The sequence below is a fragment of the Euphorbia lathyris genome, chromosome 6 (genome assembly GCF_963576675.1).
Source record: "Euphorbia lathyris chromosome 6, ddEupLath1.1, whole genome shotgun sequence".
Classification (NCBI taxonomy): domain Eukaryota; kingdom Viridiplantae; phylum Streptophyta; class Magnoliopsida; order Malpighiales; family Euphorbiaceae; genus Euphorbia; species Euphorbia lathyris.
Genome location: NC_088915.1, coordinates 78,744,434 through 78,768,857, shown reverse-complemented (window position 1 = coordinate 78,768,857; position 24,424 = coordinate 78,744,434). Strand labels below are relative to the sequence as shown.

Sequence of the window (24,424 nt, the reverse complement as noted above, 5' to 3'; positions counted from 1 at the left end):
GTCTATCTATCCTTACTATGTTCCGACGGCTCTTTCGTCACAATTTGGATTTGATTGCTTTAGAACATCCTAGCCATACCAAAAGCTGATATTTTTGGATTCATGTTTGCATCTAGCAGTATATTACTGCACTTCAAATCCCTGTGGATGTTATTTGACGAAAATGTGTTAAAAAGTACATACTCATGTTTTTTTTGGGATTAAGCAACAGAACTGATATTTCTGTCGCAGATTCCATATCGAATAAATTCTGTTAAAGATTCTGAATAGACTGACAGAAGTTATACATTAGTTAGAGAAAATGGGCGGTTCAGCCTTGTAGTATTTTTGTCGCGAATGTTATTGTATTCTTCTATATATATAATTTAAATATGTCATGTTTAATATTTTATTTTGTATTATTTCCTTTGACCTTTAATTGTACGATTTTCTAGGTGTTGTAAAAAATTTCATGCAAGTAATTGATGCATACTATTTGTATTTTTTAATGGGTTTGGGATTTGCTGAGGTTTTACATAATATTAGATCCAACAAGACTGGGAAAAACGGATGGACATAATTCTTGGTATTGTCCAACTGGATTTGACATCCGTAAAAGAATATACTTCAAAGAATATACTTCGTAACTAGTGGTTCCATCTACCAGGGTGTTTGTATCTCCATCAAGACTCCAGATTAACAATCATCTACAGGGATTTGAAGTGCGGTAATATACTACTAGATGCAAACATGAATCCAAAAATATCAAATTTTGGTATGGCTAGGACTTGACAAGGCGACCAAATCGGAGGCTGGACTAATCGAGTCGCCGGAACTTAGTAAGAAAAACAGAAACAAGAGCAATGCCTTTCATCAAGAAGATCCTTCCCTGAGCTTCATTTGAAAAGTAAGCAACCTTGACTTTGAAAGGTTTTCACATTTCGGATTCTGAAATTCTCGAAACCAAAACTTCACATTTCAGGTATGGGAGCATATTCTATTCCAACTAACTACATGTGCAGAGAGGGGCGAAGAGTCTTAACTGTGAATAAACCCCAAAAAAGAATTAAAGCTTTATACGCAGTTTCTATTGAGTTTTCGGTGTTTTTTGGTGACGTATGGGTGCTCAAGCCCCTTCTCTCATAGGTATTTGATCATAATTTACTGTGGCATGAATTAAAAAAGATTCAATAATACAGTCAAACGTGTTACAATAATCATTTCATTAATTTTTTAAGGGATTTTATTGATTTCGACTTCAATTTTACAATAATATAAAAATTCAAGGATTTTTGTATCAGGAAATAAAGTTTAAGGATCATAATGTTAAGGACACTACATTTCAAGGATCATAGATGTATTTTATGTATCGTTTGTAGTTAGCCGATAAAAGTTAGCTGATTTTCCATCCCAAATAGCTACCAACAACTGTTTTACAATATTAACCAAACACTTCTACTACACTATCTAGAACGAAAAAACCCACAAAGAGAACCAAACGGGCACAATTAACGAGTTAAGACAGCAGATATCGTGAGTTCATTTACAGAGCAATTTCCTTCTTCTTCTTCTCGTCCTGGTGATTTATCATTGCCTGGTGTTTTGAAACTGAAAGCAGGTTGTTTAGGAGAAGGTAGAGGTGTTTCGCTCTTCAACATTAGAATAACCTCTAACATTGTCGGTCTTTCAATTGCCTCTTCTTGAACACATAACAGCCCGACCTGAATGCATCGTAGAGCTTCATCGGGATTGCAAGATCCGGTCAACGACGAATCGACAATCTCTAATACTCTGCCTTCATTCCATAACTCCCATACCTAAACAAATACTTGTTAATATCGGGGATACCGCCACATTTGTGGTAAAAATACAATCAAACATGCGTTTTGGACACACAAAAAATGCCATAGTTTCGGAAATATTTTCAAAAGAAACACAAATTGGGAAATAGTTTGGATTTTTAACGTGTCAGTATCCCTCGGTATTGACCAACAAAACATGTAAATAGATAAATGGATTCCAAGCATAAGGCCACTTACATGTGCAGCCAAGCTCAAGGAAGCACCTTGCTGACGGAAGCCGTTGCTCTTCTTACCACTTATAATTTCCAGTAATATGATCCCGAAACTAAACACATCGGATTTTACTGAAAATTTTCCGAACATTGCATACTCCGGCGGCATGTATCCACTGCATAAGAAGACATTGATTAGATATGGACAAGGACACGAAATACAAATTCGCTACTAAAGAGGAGTGTCTGTGCAACGTATATAGTTTAGTGTGCTAGTGAGGTCTACACTATTATTGTTCTTACTATGTTCCGACGACTCTTTTCGTCACAACTTGGATTTGATCGCTCTGGAACAACCTGGCCATACCGAAATCTGATATTTTTGGATTCATTTTCACGTCCAATAGAACATTGCTGGTTTTCAAGTCCCTGTGGATGATTGTTAATCTCGAGTCTTGATGAAGGTACAAGATTCCGCGGGCAATACCAACGATGATGTCGAACCGTTTTTCCCAATCGAGCAAACACCTTTTACTCTCATCTTATGAAAAGAAATAAACAAAACCATTAATGTCATCAAACAGAATAGAGAATGCAATCAAGAGAAGGACTTACCGAAAAGGAATGAGTCGAGGCTTTTGTTTGGCAAGTATTCATATATTAGTATTTGCTCATTTTTCTCAATGCAGCAGCCTAAGAGTTTCACAAGATTCTTGTGTTGAAGCTTTGCTATCAACACAATTTCGTTTTTAAATTCTTCGATTCCTTGTTTCGAGCTTTTTGACATTCTTTTCACCGCAATTTCCCGTCCATTAGACAGCTGACCCTGCAATTATGTTGCAAGAGTAATGTTACTCGGGAGAGAAAACATTCCCACATGGTGTAAAGAAGTCGTGATCATAATAGAATTTCTCGATAATTTGAAGACTATATACCTTATAAACAGTTCCGAAACCACCCTGTCCAATTCTGTTAGCTGAAGAGAAATTGTCCGTGGCAGCAACCACGGTGCTGAAATCGAAAAATACCATTTCAGGATAGCTGCTACTTCCGCTCTCTTGCTCGTTTTTCGGATCAAACATCCTTCTTTTCTTTGTATTCTTTTTTCCCCTTTAACATAACATGACAATTTATGAACATGGGAGAAAAATAGTATACTCTGCTGCTGTAGTTATAATCAGCGACGGAGTCAGGGTGAGCCTCCAGACCCTCTTTCTAGGAAAAAGGTCGCCTGGACGACCGTTTCCAGGGTGGATTCCAGTAGCCACGGGGTCAATGGACCCTCGGTACAATGCCTTCCTCCGCCACTTGTAATTTATTAAACTTGTAACCATTCATATAGATTTAAAAACAACAAGAATGTTATAAACATGATGGCCTTACCCTTTCTTCTTTTTGTTCTTAATCCAACAATAGATGATTATGATTATGATGATAACAATCCATGCTGATGCTATCGAAATTATCAGTGGTTTTCTCTTCATCCCGTTCGATCTTTTCACACTCTCTTCTATTCCAGCGGGAAAAATGTCAGAACATAAATGTTAGTAGATTACCATCATCTTATGTGCTCGATCGAATAATTGAAACGGAAATATAAACAAGTAACACAACGAATATAGGTGGTTCCAAATTTATACATAACAGAGGATAAGTCTTCATTATCGAAGCACTCAATTTATGACGATATTGCAACGGAAATTTCTGTTGCCAAAAGAGAATACACCGAGCCAATAGAAAACACACCGAGTTTTCTTTGCTGCTGTTTGTAACAGGCGGAGATTTGGCCGTAGGCAAATCTCAGCCCGTGGCCTGGGCCAAGTCATCCCAAGCGTCGGCAGAAGCCTTGGCATGGGCTGTGGCAAGGTTTCGGCGAGAGCTGTGCCAGCGGCAAGGAAGATCAGGCCAGTCGTCAAGACAATTGGGGCAGTTCATAGGCGAGTGGTGAATGGAACATATGAATGTCCACTGGCCGTGGGCTTGGACTCGTCAGGACTAGTTTAAGTGATCCACCCTAGTCCACTAGAGACTAGGAGAGTCGGACATCCGGCTTTTAGGAAGGGAGGCGGATGTCTCCGTCGGGTGGAATCCCGACGGACACTTTGGGTGGGCCCAAAGTGCAGGTCCTTTAGGAAGCGAGGTTTAACCACGGGAATCCCCTCTGGGATGGACTACGGATATACGAATTGACGAAACTTAAAGGGGATATACCTCTTCAGATGGTGTTGGCTGGCTGAAGATTTAGGGTCTCGGCGCCACACGGGGCTTTGGTCTGGGCTCGGACCTGGCCCCGTGACACTGTTCACACAAAAGAACTTCTACCGTGGTCCGAGATCAGACCACTCAGATGCATACAGCAGTTGTGCTTACATGTCACCATCTAAATGGTCCGGAACCAGTTTAGTCCCAAACCATTTTAATCCAAATCAATTCAACAACTTTCTACTTAATCCAAACTTATTCCAAAACTCCAAATTAGCTTCTCGAATAACGAATTAGCGACAACAAAAACTAACCGAAAAACGAAATAAACGAAACAAAAAGATTGAAGAATCACATTACCTAATTCAAGAGCATCAACACGAACATAAAGATCATTACCAAAATCAGCTCTATAAGTTGTTATATCAATCAAATCTCCATACCAAGCTAAACAACTAGTCCCTCCATCATTTTCAATGCTAGAATAAGCAGAACAAGAACAGTTTCTCTTACATTCCAGCTCACACTCCATCTGGCTCATTCTCATGTCAATCCAAACAGCAACAGATGCATCAGGCAGCTTAACACTCTCAAGTTTCACAAATCCCTCTCCATTCCCACAAACCGGCGCAGAAGAATCTCGCCGCTTCCTCACACATCCACCTCTCCCATCCCTTACATACCAGTCCTGAGGTGATTTCGGTTCGTAGCCAGGTAAACAGATGCATTCGAATCGATTAACCGCGTGGGAATCGCACTTTCCATAAGCTCCACAACCTCCATGGTAGTCACAACGGTCCCTTGGTAATGTGAAGAACAATTTCCACTCACTCTCGTTTTTGTTCCAGATTAGTGCTTTGAGGAAGCCTGTTTCGTCTAGTAATACTCTTGTGATAAGAGATGGATCATGGACAGAGAAGTTGTGGTATATTTCTTCTGCATTGTTAACGAAATCTATGAAGACTACGTCTGGAAATGGTTTCCATGGCCATGGTCTGGTTCTCCAGTAAGGTCTTGTGCCATTGTGGAGAAATATTTGCGGTGAGCCCGTCGGGTTGACCCTGTAAGTAAGGGTTATAATTTCGAGTTATCGTGTTAAAATCATGTCATGATATATGTATATATATATATTTTATATGATTATATATGATAGGTATAACCTCCAAAGTTACACCTAATATTCTTTCTGTTGTCAATGTTTTCAACATGTAGTAATTTTGAGCCCCAATAGTGACCGAGTCAGCTTTTGATTGCTTTTTTAGTGCAAAAAATAATATGGTTGTGCTTCAATTTTCCTTTTGTCCCTACCCAAACTAAAACGACATTGTTTTGGTCTGAACTGGAGTAAAGAACACCTCAATATATCACGAGCTCCCTAAACTTAGCCCAAAAAGTTAGCTCTCTTAACTTAAAAAGTGTTTCATTAGCTTCTGAATTTACTTAAAGTGGCATGTTTAACTCATTATATCCACTTAGCAGAACAAGAGTGAATTTTGACAAACAACTTCGTAGACCATTTTAATAAATCCATGTGGTCAATATATTACTTTAAGCAAGTTCAACGGTAACGAGACACTCGGCAAGTTCAGAAAGTAATCTACTTTTTGGGTCAAGTTGAAAGAGCTCCTGATGTATTAATAAATAAAAAGATACACAACCCTTCATCTGTTTGGGCACAATCAGCACTCAGGCAGATGAAGATAGAGTGGTGGTTCCTGACGGCCGGGAGCGCTGACACTCCTATATATCTCTTTGCTTCCGCCTCTATATCCAGGTAAGAGTCTCCTTTTACGAGTTCATTCACCTAGACCCAAAAACTGCTCTTTGTACCGATATATGAGCTCAAAATTGCTTAAATGTTAACGACAAAATTTTACTATTTCTCCCGTTAGGGGTACATATGCAATTTCTCAAAAACATTAGAGGCAAATTTGAACATTATCCCTATACGATACCAATGTAAAAAAAATGATAATAATGTTAGTTTAATAGTGTTAATCAGGCAATCTGTGTAAATCATGTTATCGTGCCAGAAATTGTTATCCATACCTGTAAGAATAGTTTCCAGGTGCAGGGTCATTTGCAGATCTCCATGATGACAAGAACTTGTTGAGACCTGTTTTCCTGTTCAACCCAAGCTTCATTCCTGGTATCAATGTGTTTGTTAAATAGTCAAAGCTTTGCCATAGTATTTGATTGTTCCTCCCAAGCAAAATCAAATTTCCAGAATCCAAAAGCTTAGCCTCCATTAATGTATCATTTGTCACCATTGACACATTTGTTGACCAAACTGGATTTTTGTTGCTATAAACAACAAGGTTTCCCTCCTGTTGATTAATGGACAGTGTTATTAAGACCCAACCGAATTTTCTTATATTTACCGACGAAGAGAACACATAATTCATTAATAATCGGAAATATTGTACAATAGTGAGGAAACCACTTTCTTTATCCAAATCTCTAACTCTCGAATCTCATAAAACCCGATTACACGGGTAAATTACATTCATGCACTTTGGAGATTACTTTCTTTATGCCTTTGAACTTTGTCATTTACTAATATAAAAATCCCTTATGAAATAAACGACCTCAAAATGACAGATGACGACCTCGTAATGAAAAATAACCAAGGATTAAATTTTTTTAGAACCACATTTTTCATGGAACTTTCGTTTTTTATTTTCCAAAATCACTATTTGCAGAGCATTCTTTCTCTTAATCAAATAACACCTAATTGATCTCAAAGTTGTTTAGAATATTATTTCTATCAACTCAAAGATTGTGTAGTGTTAGATATTAATATGAATTAGACTTTTAACTATCAGTTTAATCTTTTGGTTCAAACGGTCTCATGACAAGGTACCTTCTGTTGTTAGTAAATGGCAAAGTTCATGAACCGTTATGTCCGGTTTTGAAGTTAAGGAGTATAAAGAACGTAAGACAAAGTTGAGGGACTATGAGTGTAATTTAACCCATAAAGAACTAAACAAACAATTCTTGCTTATACGCATCTACAAGTACAATCTTTTTCCTATTAAAAGAGAAAGTTTTCAATTGTTATTCTAATCAGAAAAACCGAACTAAATACGATTCTAGACATACCTTAACGGAGAGAAATCCCGAAGAGCCGTTGACCGGATTGTTCCGGTTAGCAACCCAAACCACAGTTTGCAGTGATACTTTATGGAACCAAATTCCAAGATATCTATACTTCGAACTTCCTGGGCTAAAAAATCCTAGAGCAAAATTCTTCCCTTCAGAGATTAAAAGATCTCCATCTTTAAATGTCTGGTTCATGCTTAAAATGTTGGTAGAAAAGGAAGATGAGAATGGGAGAATTAGAATAAAAAAAATCAGTATTCTAGCTTCCATGATTACTGGAAAAATCTGAGCTTGTTTGAAATGAACAAAACAAAAGTTCATTTAAAAAGACAAGAACTAGCTATGTCAGAAGTTGAAATTTGTACACTTGTTTATTGATTTTTTTAAGTAAGTCAATGTTGACTTTGAATTTAGTTGCTTTTACTTGGAATTTTTTTCTGTATTTAGAATTGAAAAACTATATTTTATGTCTTTTTCTAAGTTTATGATTTCAATGGAGAAGTCGTGGCTTTATTTTTTAGGTGTATAAAATGGGGTTGAAGTGTTCTCTGGTCAAATATAGCTGTGTTGATGATGTGACAGCTCTGATATGTATGTAAAAAATTAGAAATAAGGTATAAAACCTCGTCATAAATGGTATAATTGAGAGTATAGCTTTTTCCAAAGACATAATGCTTGTAAGGTTGAGGGACCATTATTTGAACTTTTTTGTCCAACACATGGACCCTCATGACCACAGTGAATTTGGTCATTCACCGTTAGATATAGACTGATTAAAATCTTAAGGTGGAGATTTAAAGCATTCTAAGGCTTAAATTTAATCAGCCTATATTTAACGGTGAATGACCAAATTCACTGTGATCATCAGGGTCCATGTGAACACTACTGTTTGTCCAACATTTGAAAAACACGTCATAAGAATCCGAGCAATATGGAACACACACGATGCCATATGTGCATCTCTAACTTTAATCTATTACTGATGACTATGAAGCACCGACTCGGATACGGACTCGGGTGCGGGCACGACAAGCGGCATTTTTAGAAAATATGAGACACGGGTATGACGGGACACGGTAAATTTTATATAATTAATTATATATATATTAGAGATAAAATATATAAAAAAAACTTGCTAAATTACAAATAAGTCATTCTCTAATCGCAAAGATTTTGGTGCGGATGAAATCAGACAAGACAACGACAAGAAAAAAGATGAAATCGCCAGAGAATAGCATGAGATGAAATCACAGGAGAGTCGCTAAGAATCGTAAATCACAAAACAAATCGAAGAAGGAAAAGAAAGAAACTCTAAGCGTTTATAATCGCGATACACATGTCAGAATTAGATGTAGTTTAGGGGTTTTTTTGTCAAATTTTGTAATTGAACCATAGGTTTTAAGAGATTTAAAAAAATCCTAAACTTTTACATGTTTTCATCACTAATCGAGTCCCGCCAAGTCCCTACCATGTCACTGTCGAGTCTCATGTCACCGTCGTGTCCCGCCGAATCCCCAACGAGTCCCCGAGTCTGGGAGTCCGATACGGCCACAACGACCCCGGGAAAGAGTCCGTGCTTCATAGACTGATATTGAGTGATAACACAATACACAGGCGGAGAGAGTAATGAGATTCCTAATTGTATGATTTATGGTATTAGACGTCCGCAACAATAGAAGTGTTTTTATCCCTTATCTTCTAATATTAAGTTGTGTAATACAAGAAAAACCAAATTACATTCAATCAGTAGCATAAATCAAACTTACCTGCCAATTTTATGCAAAGGCTTCTATTTATATTCCGATCAATCTAATAATTACAATGTCGACAAGGCGAGATAGGGAGCGGAGGGACAGAAGGTCCGTCCACCCTTCAATTCCGGGGAGAAACAAAAAAGTTTTAGAATTACAGACAGAAATTATTGTCGCTAAATTTTGACAGAATGGGGAATCGAACCTCAAACCTGTCAAGCAAAAATAAGATATGTAATTCCATCCTCATCCTCGCCCGATTAAGAAAAAAAGGACATCTTTAACTGGAAGCAAGGCAAAATTCGATATGATAATTAGCGAGTTAGGACATCCGAGATTGTGAGTTCATTTACAGAACAAGTTTCTTGTTCTACATTTGGTGGTTTAATATTGCTTGAAGATGTTTTGAAAATGAAAGCGGGATATTTAGGAGAAGGAAGAGGTGTTTCACTCTTCAACATTAGAATAACATCTAACATAGTTGGTCTCTCTATTGCATCTTCTTGTACGCACAACAACCCGACCTGAATGCATCGTAGAGCTTTATCGTAATTGCAAGATTCGGTCAACGGCGAATCGACAATCTCGAGTACTCTGCCTTCACTCCATAACTCCCATACATGTCCAATCAAGCTCAGGGAAAGGCCTTCTTGATGAAACCCTTGACTCCTCTTACCACTTATAACTTCTAGTAATACGACCCCGAAACTGAACACGTCGGATTTTACTGAATATTTTCCGAACATTGCATACTCCGGAGACATATATCCACTGTGTAAAAAAACAGTAATCATGTTAAGAATGGCTTTAGTGAGTATGTGAGGTATGTGTTATAGTTTGTCTTACTATGTTCCGACGACCCTATTTGTCACGCCTTGAATTTGATCACAGAGGAATATCTTAGCCATACCGAAATCCGATACTTTCGGATTCATCTTTGCATCAAGTAGAACATTGCTGCTTTTCAAATCTCTATGGATGATTGTTAACCTTGAGTCTTGATGAAGATACAAGATCCCTCGGGCGATGCCAACGATGATTTCGAACCGTTTTTCCCAATCCAACGATAGTTTTTTCTGCTCGTCTGAGAAAACGAAATATTTTGGAAAATTATTTTCATTCAGTATCGAGAAGCCATAATGTTATCGAAAGAAGACTTACTGAAAAGAAATGAGTCCAAACTTTTGTTAGGCATATATTCATATATCAATATTTGCTCTTCTTTCTTAGTGCAGCAGCCTAAGAGTTTTACAAGATTCTTATGTTGAAGCTTCGAAATCAACGCGACTTCATTTTTTAATTCTTCGATTCCTTGTCTAGAACTTTTCGACATTCGTTTTACAGCAATTTCCTGTCCGTTAGATAGCTGACCCTGCAATTATGTTGCAACAGTAATGTTAGAAAAAACGTTCAAACATGGTGTTAAGAAGTCGTGATCATAATAGAATTTCTCGATAATTTGAAGACTATACCTTATATACAATTCCGAAACCTCCCTGTCCGATTTTGTTAGCGGGAGAAAAATTGTCGGTGGCAGCAAGGATGGTGCTGAAATGGAAAAAGAGCACGTCTGAATGACTGCTACTTCCCCCATCAAGCTCATTTGCAGCGGAAAATACGTCTTCGAAGTAATCCGAACCATGTGTAGTATCGAATATCCTTCTTTTCCTTCTGCTCTTTCTGGTCCTTCAACAAAACAGAACATTTTTCCTTTTAAAAAGCAAAGACATGTCTTCTTATTGAAGGCAAAGTTCATCATGATCATCGAAGAAAATAGCGGAAAAATGACACGTTTGTGGCGAATTAGCATAATATATGTCATTTTATGGCAGAGTTAAAAGTATTTCCGAGGTTCTGGTGTTTTTAGCTGCACCCGTTGGTTATGTAGGCGTATATCCACCACTCAAATTGGCAAATTCAGAAGTGTTTTAGAATTGCATCCGCATTTAACAAGGCGGATGAAATGACACGTGTTTGTATGATAGGCAGACGTAACTCATGTCCGCCTATCACCACTTTGTCCGCCTGTCACAAAAGCAGGCAGATTTTCAGCCCCGCAAATTACAGAGTGGAGTCTGATATTCTCTGACTCCACGCCTTTCACATTGGCGGACTGTTTTCGTCTGCCAAAATAAGCGGCAGAGTGAATCAAATTCACTCCAAACTCAGAATTTTTTTCTCTTCCACCCTATTTCTTGAAATTTTATGCCAAAAGACCCAAAATTTGTCATTTTTCCGCTATTTTCTAACCATAATTTGCTGAACCAACACAATAAAATCGACAAGCATCGTGTCTTACCATTTCATCTTTTTGTTCTTGAGCCAACAATAGAGAATTGTGACGATAACGATCCACGCTGATGCAACCGAAACTATCAGAGGTATTCGGTTTATTCTCTTTGATCTCCTCACATTTTCGTCTATACCAAACATGTAGCAGCAATGAACAAACAATGATTACATTACTGGTTGGTTCGGATTTCTCATTTTGAGCGAGTACGAAGAATTCGAGTACCTAATTCAATCGCATCAACTCGAACATACAGATCATAGCCCAAATCCGCCCTATAGGTTTTCGTGTCAATCAAGTCGCCATACCATGCTAAACAACTAGTTCCTCCATCAATAGCGAGACTAGAGTATGCAGAACAAGAACAGTTTCGCTTGCATTCGAGTTCACAGTCGATTTGGCTCATCTTCATGTCTATCCATACTGCTTCCGACGTATCAGGAAGCTTAACACTTTCCGCTTTTACAAATCCTTCTCCATTCCCACAAACTGAGGAAGAATCAAGCCTCTTCCTTACACAACCTCCTCTTTCATCCCTAAGATTCCAGTCCCTCGGGAATCTTGGTTCGTAACCGGGTAAACAAGTGCAGTCAAATCTATTGATATTGTAAGAATCACACTTGCCATATGCACCACATCTTCCGTGGAAATCACAACGATCAGTAGGTAATATTAAGAACTGCTTCCAATCTTTATCAGTTTGATGCCATATTAAGCCTCTGATATAGCCCGATTCGTCTAACTGTATCCTTGTAATGAAAGAAGGATGACTCACTGAATAATTGTGGTATATTCTTTCTCCATCATTGATGAAGTCGTAATAGTATATATCCGGAAATGATATTCTTTTCCATGGCCACGGATGGCTTCTCCAGTAGTGTTTTATACCTGCATTACATGGAAACAGAAACAGAAACGGATATGGAAACCGAAACAGAAACAGAAACCAACAAACCATAAAAAACATAAATTACAAAAACTTGACACGAAATACTTCATACAAGTTTCCAAAGCGAATATGAAATTTAACAAATCAAACATAACATGTACCATTGTGGAGAAGAAATTGTGGCGAACCACTCGTGTTGAGCCTGTATGAATAGTTGCCAGTTGAAGGGTCAGTTGCTGATCTCCATGATGACAAGTGCGAGTTCAGACCTGTTTTCTTGTCCAGACCAAGCTTCATTCCTGGTAATAAGGTGTTGGTCGGATGTTCGAAGCTTTGCCAAAGTGTTCGATTATTCTTCTTATCAAACAAAACCAGATTTCCAGAGTCCAAGAGCTTAGCCACACTTGTATCAGTTGCCTCCACGGAAACATTTGTCGACCAAACTGGAGTTTCGTTTTCATTGTTGTTGTAAAGAACAAGATTTCCGTCCTGATTAATGGAGACAGTTAGGAATTGTTTCGGTTGTTGATTATAATAAGCCGATAGAAAATTAGACATGTAATTATAAGAACAAGATATTTACATGGTTCGGTTAATTTTGACTACATCAACAGGCGAAGAGGAGCACGTAATTCATTAGTTTTCGTCAAATTGACAGAAAATCTCACCCTTTTACACTCAAAGCTCATTGTACATGGGTGGTTTTCACCTGGCCACTGACCAGGTGAATTTGCTCAATCACCGTTAGATCTAGAAGGTATGAATCTAAGCCTTACGATGCTTTTAATCTCCACCATAAGATTTTAATAAGCTTAAATCTAATGGTGATTGATCAAATTCACTTGGTCAGTCACTTAACATATGAAAATCATTGTATTGCTGACCAAGTTAAAATGATAGATAGATGATGACTTCCAAATAGAAAAGTCCAAAAATTGAAGTTGTTTAGAATTACATTTCCCATGAAACCAGTTTTTTATTTTCCAAATATACATTTTTCGAGTTTTCTCTCTCTAAACCATCTATTTCTCTCCAGCCAAAGAACCTAAATGACCTCAAAACCAGCAAATTAAAGTTGATTAATCATCTCTACAATGGAGATTATCTCCTATTGAAGCGGTCATCTTGATCAACAATAACTTATGTTAGTAAAGTACAAAGTTCACTAGAGCTGTAATCGAGCCGAGCCGAGCTTTGGCCTGCTCAGGCTCGGCTCGTTAGAAAAGTGACAAGCTCGAGCCTGAGCCCGAGCTCACCATTCTGTTATGAGCTGTTCACGAGCTGCTCGCGAGCTTGTTTACGAGCTTTGCTCGCAGCTCATTAATTCAGTTCATAAACTTCATTCTGGAATAACTCATTAATTATATTCATTAATTAAAATTTCTTTAACATAAAAATATATAGTTTTGAAACCTACAAAACTAAATTTTACACAAAACTAAGTTGTTTTACATTTCTCCTTTGTATAAATATTATTATTAACATAATAATCGAAGCACGGTGTTCATGAACATTACAATCGAGCTTGCTCACGAACTTGTTCATGAACCTATAAATCGAGCCAACTCGCGAACTTTCGAGCTTCACCGTACTCAAGCTCAGCTCGTTTATAAATCGAGCCGAACATGGTTGAGGTTTTATCAAGTCGAACACCTAACCGCTCATCAGTGGCTCTGGCTCATTTAAAGTTCACATACCTCTAATATCCATTTTTAAAGTTTAAGAGCCATAATAAAATATTCAGTTCTGAAGTTTGGGGCCATAATAAAAGTAAGGAAAGGTTGAGTCCATAAGTGTAATTTACCCTATAAGTGCAATTTACCCTATATAGCCCTAAAATTGTGTAAATTATACTCGTGCAATTATCCGTCTAAAAGCGAAATGTTTTTCCCAGTAGGATTCAGATATGAAAGAAATTCTCAGTTCATATTCTAATTAAGAAACCAAACTAAATAGGATTATCGACATACCTTAACAGAGAAAACTCCAGAAGATCCTTTAATGGGATTATTCCTGTTTGCTACCCAGACTACAGTTTGCAATGAGACTTTATGAAACCAAATTCCAAGATATCTGTAACTAGAACCTCCTGGACTAAAAAACCCTACAGCGAAATTCTCCCCTTCCGAGATTAGAAGATCCCCATCTTTGAATGCTTGATTCGCGGCTATGGTGCTGGCGTTGGCGTCGGAGGGAAAAGAAGATGCGAATCGGAGAATAATAGTAATATTTAGAAGCAATAAAAACAGCATTCTAGTTTCAATGAGCTTTTTCTCATCATCAACATTACCAAATTTAGTAAGGTTAAGAACTTGGGTTCATGTATAGATAAGTTTGAAATCTGCACCCTCTTTTCTTGACTTCTTCCTCTGGTTCAAAATGAAAGTCAACTTAGAGTTGTGGTTAAACTTTGTGGTTTTAATTGGGAATTTCATTTTCCAGATTGGGAATTGAATGAAGTGACAGTTATTGATAGTGGCGTGTCTCATTTTGGAATATTGTAGAATTTTCACAATTCAACACTAATTTTTCCAAGTATAAATTTAATATATTTTTTGGAAAATACATATTTATACTTATATATAAAAAGTCAAATTTTGAGATAAGGTATAAATTTAAGGGAAAAAGTGCAAAAAATATTACTAATGTTTAGGGCGAAGAGCAATTTTACTCTTAAAGTTGGTAGCTAAGAGCAATTTTACCCCTAACGTTATCAAATTGGGCCAATTTGAGAAATAATTCATCAAATTTGTCTTCTCGATCATGAATCTTCTTATTTACACTTCACATATCATAAACATATGATTAGACGCGAAATTTTAAAAAAAATGAAAAAAATATATTGTCTATTGTACGAGTTGGACAAAAAAATCAAAATATTTCACCGAACTTATAAATATTAATCTCCAATTCTATTATTAAATCACACGAAATATGAAATTTTTTTTAAAAAACAAACTGATATGCAATTGGTGCAAATGTTAGAAGTAAAATTACTCTTGAGTGCTAACGTTAAGGGTAAAATTGCCTCTAACTGTAAACGTTAGAGGTATCTTTGCACTTTATCCCTATATTTAATGAGAGTTTTGTTTTTGGCAAAAAAAACATTATTAGGCCCCTGATCTTTCATTTTTTGGTTCATTAAGCCCTTGATATTTTATTTGGATACATTAAGCCCATGATCATTTATTTTTGGTCTCATTAAGCATTTCATGACTAAAAAAATTGATTTTGAACATAAAATTCGGTTTATAGACTGTTATTCATTGCCCTGCATTCGAAATTTGTATTTTTTCACTATTTGAAAACAGTTTTGAATATGTAATGTGGCTATAGGAAAACTGTAAAAACCTTAATTCAAACTGTAAAAAATATTTTTTAAAAATAATTTCAAATACAAATGAAGTTAGTAACTATTTTTAATAGAATTAGATGTTCACAACTTACTAATTCAATCATGAATGGCTCAATGAGACCAAAAATAAATGATCAGGAACTTAATATATCCAAATAAAAAATCAAAGGGTTAATGAACCAAAAAATGAAAGATCAGATGCCTAATAATGTTTTTTTTTTACTTTCTTTATATATATGCGTGCATTATGAGATAAGAAAACAACAAGTACAATAATAAACCTAAAGAAACTTTAGGTAAGAAAAAGAAGGAAATTTTAGGTAAACACGAGATATGACTAGTACATAATCTATAAAAGTTGAAAAATAACTACAAATAGCAAAATAAATCCTTAAAGGTAGACGTAGAATAAACAAATGAAACATATACTTCTTGAAACTCTAAATTTGCAGAAAAGCACGTGTAATCCAATCTTCAGTATTTAAACTCTTCTGAATATTCAGATATAAGTCATTTCTTTTGCAATTACGTAGATGTAGTGACCTACAAATAAGATCTACCAGTTTTGCTCTTACTAAATCCATATTGCGAGTTCCTATTTCCTCACATGGAAGAAATAATCAATGGTGTTGGCGGAGGGACAAGAAAGGAATCTATAGTGTTAAAATGGCTTATTAAATGGAGACCCACCCACGTCCTTCGAAAAAAGTGCGCAACGCTTCCTAGAGTAAGCTTTGGCAAATGTTCTATCCCCGAAAGTAAAAAATTCCATTTGGCGTGTAGCATGGAACATAATTCCAACAAAGGTATCTCTCTTTTATGTTGTCCTCTTTGTTTACAGTATGATGAATCCCTCTCCCACCTTCTGCTTCGTTGTCCTGTAATGATGAGCGCTTGGAACTCTTTCATAGTTGTGCAGTTCAGAGATGCGTATTCTTCGAAGTTCAGTCATTGGTGGAGCATGACCTTACTCGAGAGTTCTCCGGAATAGGCAGGCCAATGGGTGACCTTATTATGGTATATGTGGTGCTGGAGGAATCAGTGGGTGTGGAATCATCGGGCATTAGAACTGGAACAGATCGATACACGAGCGGCAACAGATTCTGAGTTCATAGGGTGCTGCTCAAAATCTGGGTTCGAAAGCTCATGTTGCGACTATAGGGGAGGTCCCTGAACGTTGGATTCCACCGTTGGTAGGCTTGAAGTTTAATTTTGATTTCGTTGTGTGGCCTTGATGACTGGTGGAGAACTCTTGATCGGAATCCTTCCCTGCGGGGGGCGCCATTGGGATCGGCGGGGGGAAGCTCCGATGCCAAAGTCAGTATGTAGTGATAGAATAAACTGTAGTGACAAAGTAGGGTTAAGGAGAGCGTGAATGTGTACCTCAATGGCTTGGGATGCAAGCTATTTATAGTCATGTAGTTGTAACTCTTGGTAACTAGAAAGTCTCCATTAATGCCTCATTAATGGCGGTTACTGATCTTATTCAAGCATGACCGTTAGCTCATTAATGGGTTCGGCTAAGCCGTTATAGGGGCGGATCGAGGTGAGATGGCGGGTCTCCCGTGTGTTTGACTTCGGATGGCGTATGGAGGAATCTAGGTGATCCGCCATTTCATTGACTTGCTTGATACGCCATAGCTTTCCCGATCGCCTCGATACGTGGTCGTTTGGCTAATCTCCTTTTTAGTCCCGTAAATAATATTTGGATGTTATCAGAAGCCCCCCTAAAATGACACTAAAGTCCTTTTAGGCCTTTCGGACTTCCAGGCGTGCTTTCGTGTGGCGTCTCATTAATGATTGCTCTGTCCCAGGCCATCCATCAAGTGACAGGTGTCTTGGACACACCAGTCGAGGTAAGTGGCGACCTCTCTTCAAACTCTTTCCTTCTCTCACTTCCATTATCTTTCTCATTTGCTAATTCCCCTTCGACTTTTGTTTGCGTTTTTCCAGAGCCTTCCTTGTGTTAAGAACTCTTGAAGCTTCCGATTTTCCATGTAAGTTAACCTTCTTGTTCTATTTTGCTGTCATCTGGTTTTTATGAGTTCTTCCTCCGGCTCTACCACTGAACTTTTCAATTTGATTACTTCCTCTGAGCCTTCGTTTAGTTGGACTTCCTATGAGAGCTCAAGTTCCTCCGAGAGTACCCCTAGTTGCGATTTATCGGAGTTACGTAATACGGCGAGGGAGCGTAGGAATCATCGCTCCGGTTTAATTGAAAACCAGGACCCTTCCGCCGCGGTAGCTCCTATTGCTCCGGCGATAGACCCTAGAACCTTTTATGGAATGGAGGCTTCTCCTTCGACCCCAATTAGGAAAAAGAAACCTCGTGCAGAGATCACTTCATCTTGTATGAGCCCCGCGGATCTTACTGACTTGGCGGATCGTTATCCGTGGATAAAAAATTATGAGACCGCATTGGCGGATGCTCACCAGCGACCCGCCTGTCCCCCTAGGGGATATCTTTCTGTATATAGGAGTCATGTTGAGAGGGGATTCCGCCTTCCTCTTCCCCGGGTGATGGGGGATATTCTAGATTTCTTTGGGATCACCATCAGCCAGCTGCATCCGAATGGCTAGTTGGATGTAGCTTTAGATTGTTTTTTAGCTTCTAATTTGGGGGTAACATGTACTCCCTGGGTCTTTCGATCTCTTCACAAGCCTTCAAAACGTCAAACTGAATCTTTCATCACTTTTGTCAAATTCAAAGGCTATTCGCCCTTTAGTGATAAGATGTCAAACGTCCATCTCTGGGACGAAAAGTTTTTCTTCGTCAAAGTGGGAGAGGGCGAATCTCTTGGATTCCCGTTGAATTGGAACTTTAAGCCTCAACATATGGCTGGAGATTTGCGTCTGCTGACCGATGCGGAGGAAAAAGTGGCGAATCTCATGAAGAGCATCAAAATGGATTTCTGGACATACGCCGATGCTCTGGAATTCATGATGAGTGATATTCCCCTAGTCCATCGAGTGGGGGCTGAGATTACTTACGTGAAGTTTACCCAACTTGATAAAGGTACTTTTGTTCCTTCCTTGAACCTTGATTATTTTGTTGTCCCCTTGTCAGGGATTTATCTGAAGCTAGTCACGCCCTTGTAGAGAGGCGTAAGAAGCAGAAGGAGATGGAGGCTCAGAAGAACATGCAGGGGGCGAATCCCAGTAAGCGGGACGAGAAACGCCCTTTAGAAGGTGCTGCGATCCCCCCAAGTAAGAAAACAAGATCAGCTGCTACAGGTGGGGAGAAATTGATGGTGAATGCTTTGAGGGCTGGGAAACCTAAGATGGACTGGTTTGGCTTCAACCAAGAGCAGGTATGGTTGCCTTTATCTTTCTTTGTTCTTTGTCTATAGATTCTGATCTTTTTTGCTTTCTACGTGTAGGTGGTCAAACCTGATTTGGGGAAGTACTGGTTCTCCAAGTATGGTACTAAGGGGTCCTTGAGGGACGAAGCGGTCATGAACGACTTGGATGAAGCCATTGGCTAGTTTGGAGAAGTTTAAGAGAGCCAGACCAAATTCTCTGGATCCAATCATGTCAAGATGGGAAAAAGAGATCTTCTTTCGGTAAGCTTTTCTCTTCTTGTTTTACATTTTTGGATGAAAGAGTGATCTCCATGCGGGAGATTTTGCCTCTAAACGGTCTTTTTACCTTGTCAGGCTTATGCTCACATGCGCGCAATGGAGGCGGATCTTCTCTAGGGAGTCGCGGATAAGGCTACTATCAAGAGGCTGGAGAATGATGTAGTCGTTGCTAGTGCAAATGCAGCTGCTGCCATTGCCCTTAATAAAAGCAAGGATGACGAGATCTGCGAGCTGAAAGAGAAGATGGCGAAAGATGCTAAGGACCACAAAGCTGCTTTGGTAAATACGGAGCTTATGGCGGGTAGTCGAGTGTATTATTACGGTGAGCGGATCATGGCCTATGTCAGACTCGCCTACCCAGAGATTGACTTTGTGGATCCGGAGTACGTGGTCCCTGAGGTTGAAGACGCCATCAGATATGACAAAGTGCCGAATCCCCGTGACTTCATCCGTGACCAAGTCCGGAAAGAGCTGAAAGGATCGGATGAGGAAAGCAAGCCAGTTGTCAACCTTGATGTGGATGACCTTAGTGAGGCATCCAAAGAGGCAAGTGACAAGGCGAATATAGCGGAGATCGATGGCGTGGATCCTCAGGCGGAGAATGTTGATAAGGAAAATGAGGTTCCTTAATTAATTAATGTCGAATTCGAAGGACACGTCTCTTGAGAAGGAACCCAAAGAAGATAATGTTGTACACGTTTAGCTTTATTGTAACTAAGTACAATTTTTGTTGAAACCTTTTGGTCTTTAATTTTACGTACTTTTCGCTTTATATCTTTCAGCAAGTAAATGTCTTGAATTTGGGACTTATTTCGTTAGTTCAAGGTAGGTGGCCAGCCATACCTCGGAGTGTGAGCCTTTTTGAAGGCTTGAAGCTTTTTATTCCTTTTGAGGAAGTTAAGCTGCCTTAGGCGATCGATTGCTTCCTATCTTTGAGGTGAACCGATCCGCCACCAGGTCTTGATATTCTTCTTTTGAGAAGAATATTTGAGGATGTAAAGATCTCACGTCTGAGAAATTTTTAATCCATCTCTGACGGTGGTTAATCATTTCCTATCTTTGAGGTAAATTGATCCACCATCCGAGTTTGTTGCTCTCCTATCTTTGAGGAGAATGTAGATATGCTATGACAGCATTGCTCTACCATGGGAATGCTTTTGTTGCCTCCCCATTTTTGAATCTGAAATATTTATATTTCTGCAAAAAGATACTTAAGAAGGAAATCGAAAATGAAAATTTCTCTTTATTGAATGGCGATTCACCTTATTACAGCAAATTGGTCTTATGTGTGAGCCTCATTAAAACCTTTAATAAAAAAAACCACATGGGATAAAACCTTACGAAAGGAAAAAGAGTACTCAAGACCTGGATTATATTTTACTCTATGATGAAGTATTTGCGGAGGTTCTGGATATTCCACGTCCGTGGTAATGTGTTTCCCTCCATGTCTTGAATTTTGAAGGTGGCGGGTCCCACCTTAGTGACTATCTTGTATGGTCCCGTCCATGTGACTCCCAACTTTCCTTTGCCCTCCATGGATTGAATTTTGTCAGCTTTCTGAAGCACCAAATCTCCCTGATTTAGATCCACTAGTCTGGCATGTTTATCATGGTAAGTCGCAATCCTTTGCTTGTAGGCAGCGATTCTGACATACGCCTTTTCCCTTTTTGCCTCCAGTTGATCAAGACTTTTCCTCAACCTTTTATCGTTCTTGTCCTCACAATAGAATAGAACTCTGTCGCTAGGGATTTGAATTTCTATGGGAATTACAGCTTCTACGCCATAGGAGAGGGCGAACGACGTTTCACCTGTTGCTGTTCGAGGAGTGGTTCTGTATGACCATAGGACATTCATCAGCTGATCCGCCCACTTTTTGTTATGTTCCCCCAACCTCTTTTTTATGCCCTTGATGATTGTTCGATTTGTAACTTCAGTCATTCCATTGGATTGAGGGTAATATACGGAGGCGAACCTGTTCTGAATGCCTTGACTTTCGCAAAATGCTCTAAACTCCCCATAATTGAACTGCGTCCCATTGTCAGTGATAATTGTGTAGGGGACTCCGAATCTTCCGATGATATTATCCCTTACAAACTCGACCATTCGCTCTGCACTTATGGAGGAGACAGCTTCGGCTTCTACCCACTTCGTAAAGTGATCAACCGCTACCACCACGTATTTCCTTTGTCTCTTGGTAGGAGGAAAAGGTCCGACAATGTCGATACCCCAAATGGCGAAAGGTCGTCCTTCGATGATGGGCTTTTGTAGGTGCTTATCCGTGTGAGATTCATTCGCATGAACCTGGCAATTATGACAAGACTCTACCAACTTCTGAGCATTAAGCTCCGCCGTAGGCCAATAAAATCCAGACAACCTGGAATTTTTCAGAATGGAGGCGGATGCTTCATGGGCTCCACAAGCACCTTCATGTAACTCTTTGAGGATCTCATGTCCCTCCTCTGTCGTAACACACCTCAACCAAGGTTGTCCGAAAGATTTTCTGTATAGGTGATCATTTATTATGGAGAAGTATGCTGCTTTTCTTACCGTCCGCCTGGCTTCTTCTTTGTCTTGAGGCAAAGTTCCGTCTGCGAGGTACTGCTAGATTGGCGATCTCCAATCTCCAACGGCGGATGTAAGAAGAGCGACGACCTCTGGGGCGAATGCAGATCTAGTTTTCACTTCAAATGGGCATTGTAGATCTTCCCACTGATCTTTGCTAGAAGCCAGCTTAGCTAGGTGGTCTGCTTCTGTGTTTGATCCTCGAAGCACATGGACTAACTCCCATTTTAATTCTTTGATTTCCAGGTGGTTTAATAGCTTTTTGGCCTCCTCTACATATTTCACCAGAGTTTCATCTTTCACATCAAAGTTTTTGATTACCTGGTTGACCATCAACTTGGAGTCGCTATAGATCACAACCCGCTCCGGTGTAATCTCCTTCAACAAGCATAGTCCCAATATCAAGGCCTCATACTCTGCAGCATTATTTGTTGCGGGAAACTCTAGCTTCGCAGCATAATATAATTTGATGTAATGAGGCCCCTTGATCACTATGGCTATACCTGCACCTTCTGTTGAAGAAGCGTCATCAGTGTACATCGTCCATTCCTCCACTTTTGGCTTAGGGAGATTCACGCCCTCTTCAGTGAATTCGTTCACAAAGTCTGCCAAGACTTGACTTTTCAAGGCGGATCTGCCTTCATATCGAACATCGAACTCGCCCAGCCGGATTGCCCACTCCATCAACCTCCCTGATGTTTCTGGCTTTTGTAATACCTTCCTCATAGGTATGTTAGTGCGGACGATGACTGTATGAGCCTGGAAATAGAGTCTAAGGCGAATCGAGGTGGTGACCATAGCTAATGCCATCTTATCCAATCTTGAATACCGAGTTTCGGCATCTTTTAGGACTTTGCTTACATAATAGATTGGATATTATTGGCCGTCTTCCTCCCTTATCATGACAGTACAAACTGCTTTGTCAGTGACAGAAACATACATGTATAGAACCTCACCTTTAAGGGGTCGGCTCATTAAAGGCGGCTCTGCGAGGAAACGTTTGATTCCTTCGAAGGCCTGTTTGCAGTCTTCGTTCCACTCAAACGCCTTCTGTTTCTTGATCACTTCATAGAATGGCTGGCATCTACGAGCAGAGCACAAGATGAATCAGTCGAGTGCTATGATCCGCCCGTTGAGGCGTTGCACTTCTCTAACATTTTGCGGCGCTTTCATATTCAGTACGGCCTTGATCTTATCCGGATTAGGGCCTACTCCTTTCTGGCTGATCATATATCCTAGGAACTTTCCATAAGTTGCCCCAAAGGTGCACTTCTCAGGATTTAACTTGATGTTATGATGGCGAAGGACTCCCAAGACTTCTTTTATGTCTTCTGCATGCTTCTCCATCGTGGTGCTTTTAATGATCATATCATCCACATATACTGAGAAGTTATCCCCTTTTCTTCCTTCGAATATCTTGTTCATCATTCGCTGGTAAGTGGCTCCAGCATTCTTGAGCCCAAAAGGCATAACCTTAAAGCAATAGGTTGCCTGGTGAGTTACAAAGGAAGTTTTGATCCTATCAGATGGCTCCATGGGGATCTGATGATATCTCAATTTCACATATGTGAAGGAGTATATGGCATGTCCCGCAGTTCCATCAACTAGAATATCAATACAAGGCAAAGGATAGTTGTCTTTGGGACAAGCCTTATTAAGGTCCGTGAAATCAATACACATGCGATATGATCCGCCTGCCTTTTTAACTAGGACCACGTTCGCCAGCCATTGTGTATAAATAACTTCCTCAATGGCGTCTGCCTTTTTCAGTTTAGATATTTCTTCCTTGATCGCTTTCTATCTCTCCGGACCATGATTCTTTCTCTTCTGAGCTACAGGAACCGCATCTTCGGCGATATTGAGTTTATGAGTGATCACATCCGGACTGACCCCTATGAGGATCTCATCCTTCTATACAAATACGTCCTTTAACTTGAGGAGAACCTTCGTAACATCATCCTTGATTTCAGCTCTCAATCCTTTGGCGATCTGTACTTGTTTTTCATCTGCAATGAGGAACATTTCTGTATCACCAAGGGCCGTTGTAACAAGCTCATCCTCTTCATCATCCTTAGACTGCGGGCGAATTGACAAGGATGCCGAGTATGTCTCTTGAGCAACTTTCTGATTCCTTTTGATCATTACTCCTCCTTTGGCTATAGGGATGTACATTGTCAAATGGCATATCGATATTAGAGCCGCCACTTCTGAGATAAAAGGGCGTCCCAGGATGATGTTGTAAGCTAATTGTCCATCCATAATGGAGAATTCAAGATCTCTAGTCCATGCCTGATCTTGATCCGCTAGCTCACATTCCAGAGTTACTTGTCCCTTCATTTGGATCGTGTGACCTGTTACTCCCAGGATGTCTACGATGGTGGTCTCGATCTGGATAGGATCAATTTTAAGTTTGGCGAATGCTCCTCTGGTGATGACGTTGCACGAACTGTGATAGGGGTCAAAAACCCCTATCTTTGGGTACGGTTTTAGGACGGTTTTTAGGTTTATTTGGCTAATAAGCGAGCAATTCTCGCATTTAAATGCTTTTGTGTGAGTTAGTTAGAAATTGGAAACATTCTATTTACTTTTCGTCGTTTAGGCTCATTTTGTGATCAATTTAGGCAAATACGGCCGAAATAACATGCATATTAGAATTCCGTTATCTTTTGAAGCTAATTGGTCCGTCAAAAGTCGCACCA

The 24,424-nt window shown here is 39.2% G+C and overlaps 1 protein-coding gene across 1 annotated transcript; it reads right to left on the bottom strand.

Moving 5' to 3' along the window:
* Nucleotides 1-1,187: 1,187 nt before the first annotated feature.
* LOC136232654 (uncharacterized) lies at nucleotides 1,188-14,619 on the bottom strand. Its single transcript, XM_066021944.1, is given in 18 exon segments — nucleotides 1,188-1,796; nucleotides 2,019-2,169; nucleotides 2,297-2,534; nucleotides 2,609-2,819; nucleotides 2,929-3,103; nucleotides 3,377-3,503; nucleotides 4,556-5,256; nucleotides 6,245-6,522; nucleotides 7,298-7,637; nucleotides 9,060-9,063; nucleotides 9,368-9,819; nucleotides 9,895-10,132; nucleotides 10,210-10,420; nucleotides 10,521-10,734; nucleotides 11,348-11,468; nucleotides 11,564-12,226; nucleotides 12,389-12,716; nucleotides 14,198-14,619. Coding segments are annotated over 18 exon segments (5,043 nt in total). The 5' UTR covers nucleotides 14,480-14,619; the 3' UTR covers nucleotides 1,188-1,487.
* Between the last annotated feature and the right edge of the window lie 9,805 nt (nucleotides 14,620-24,424).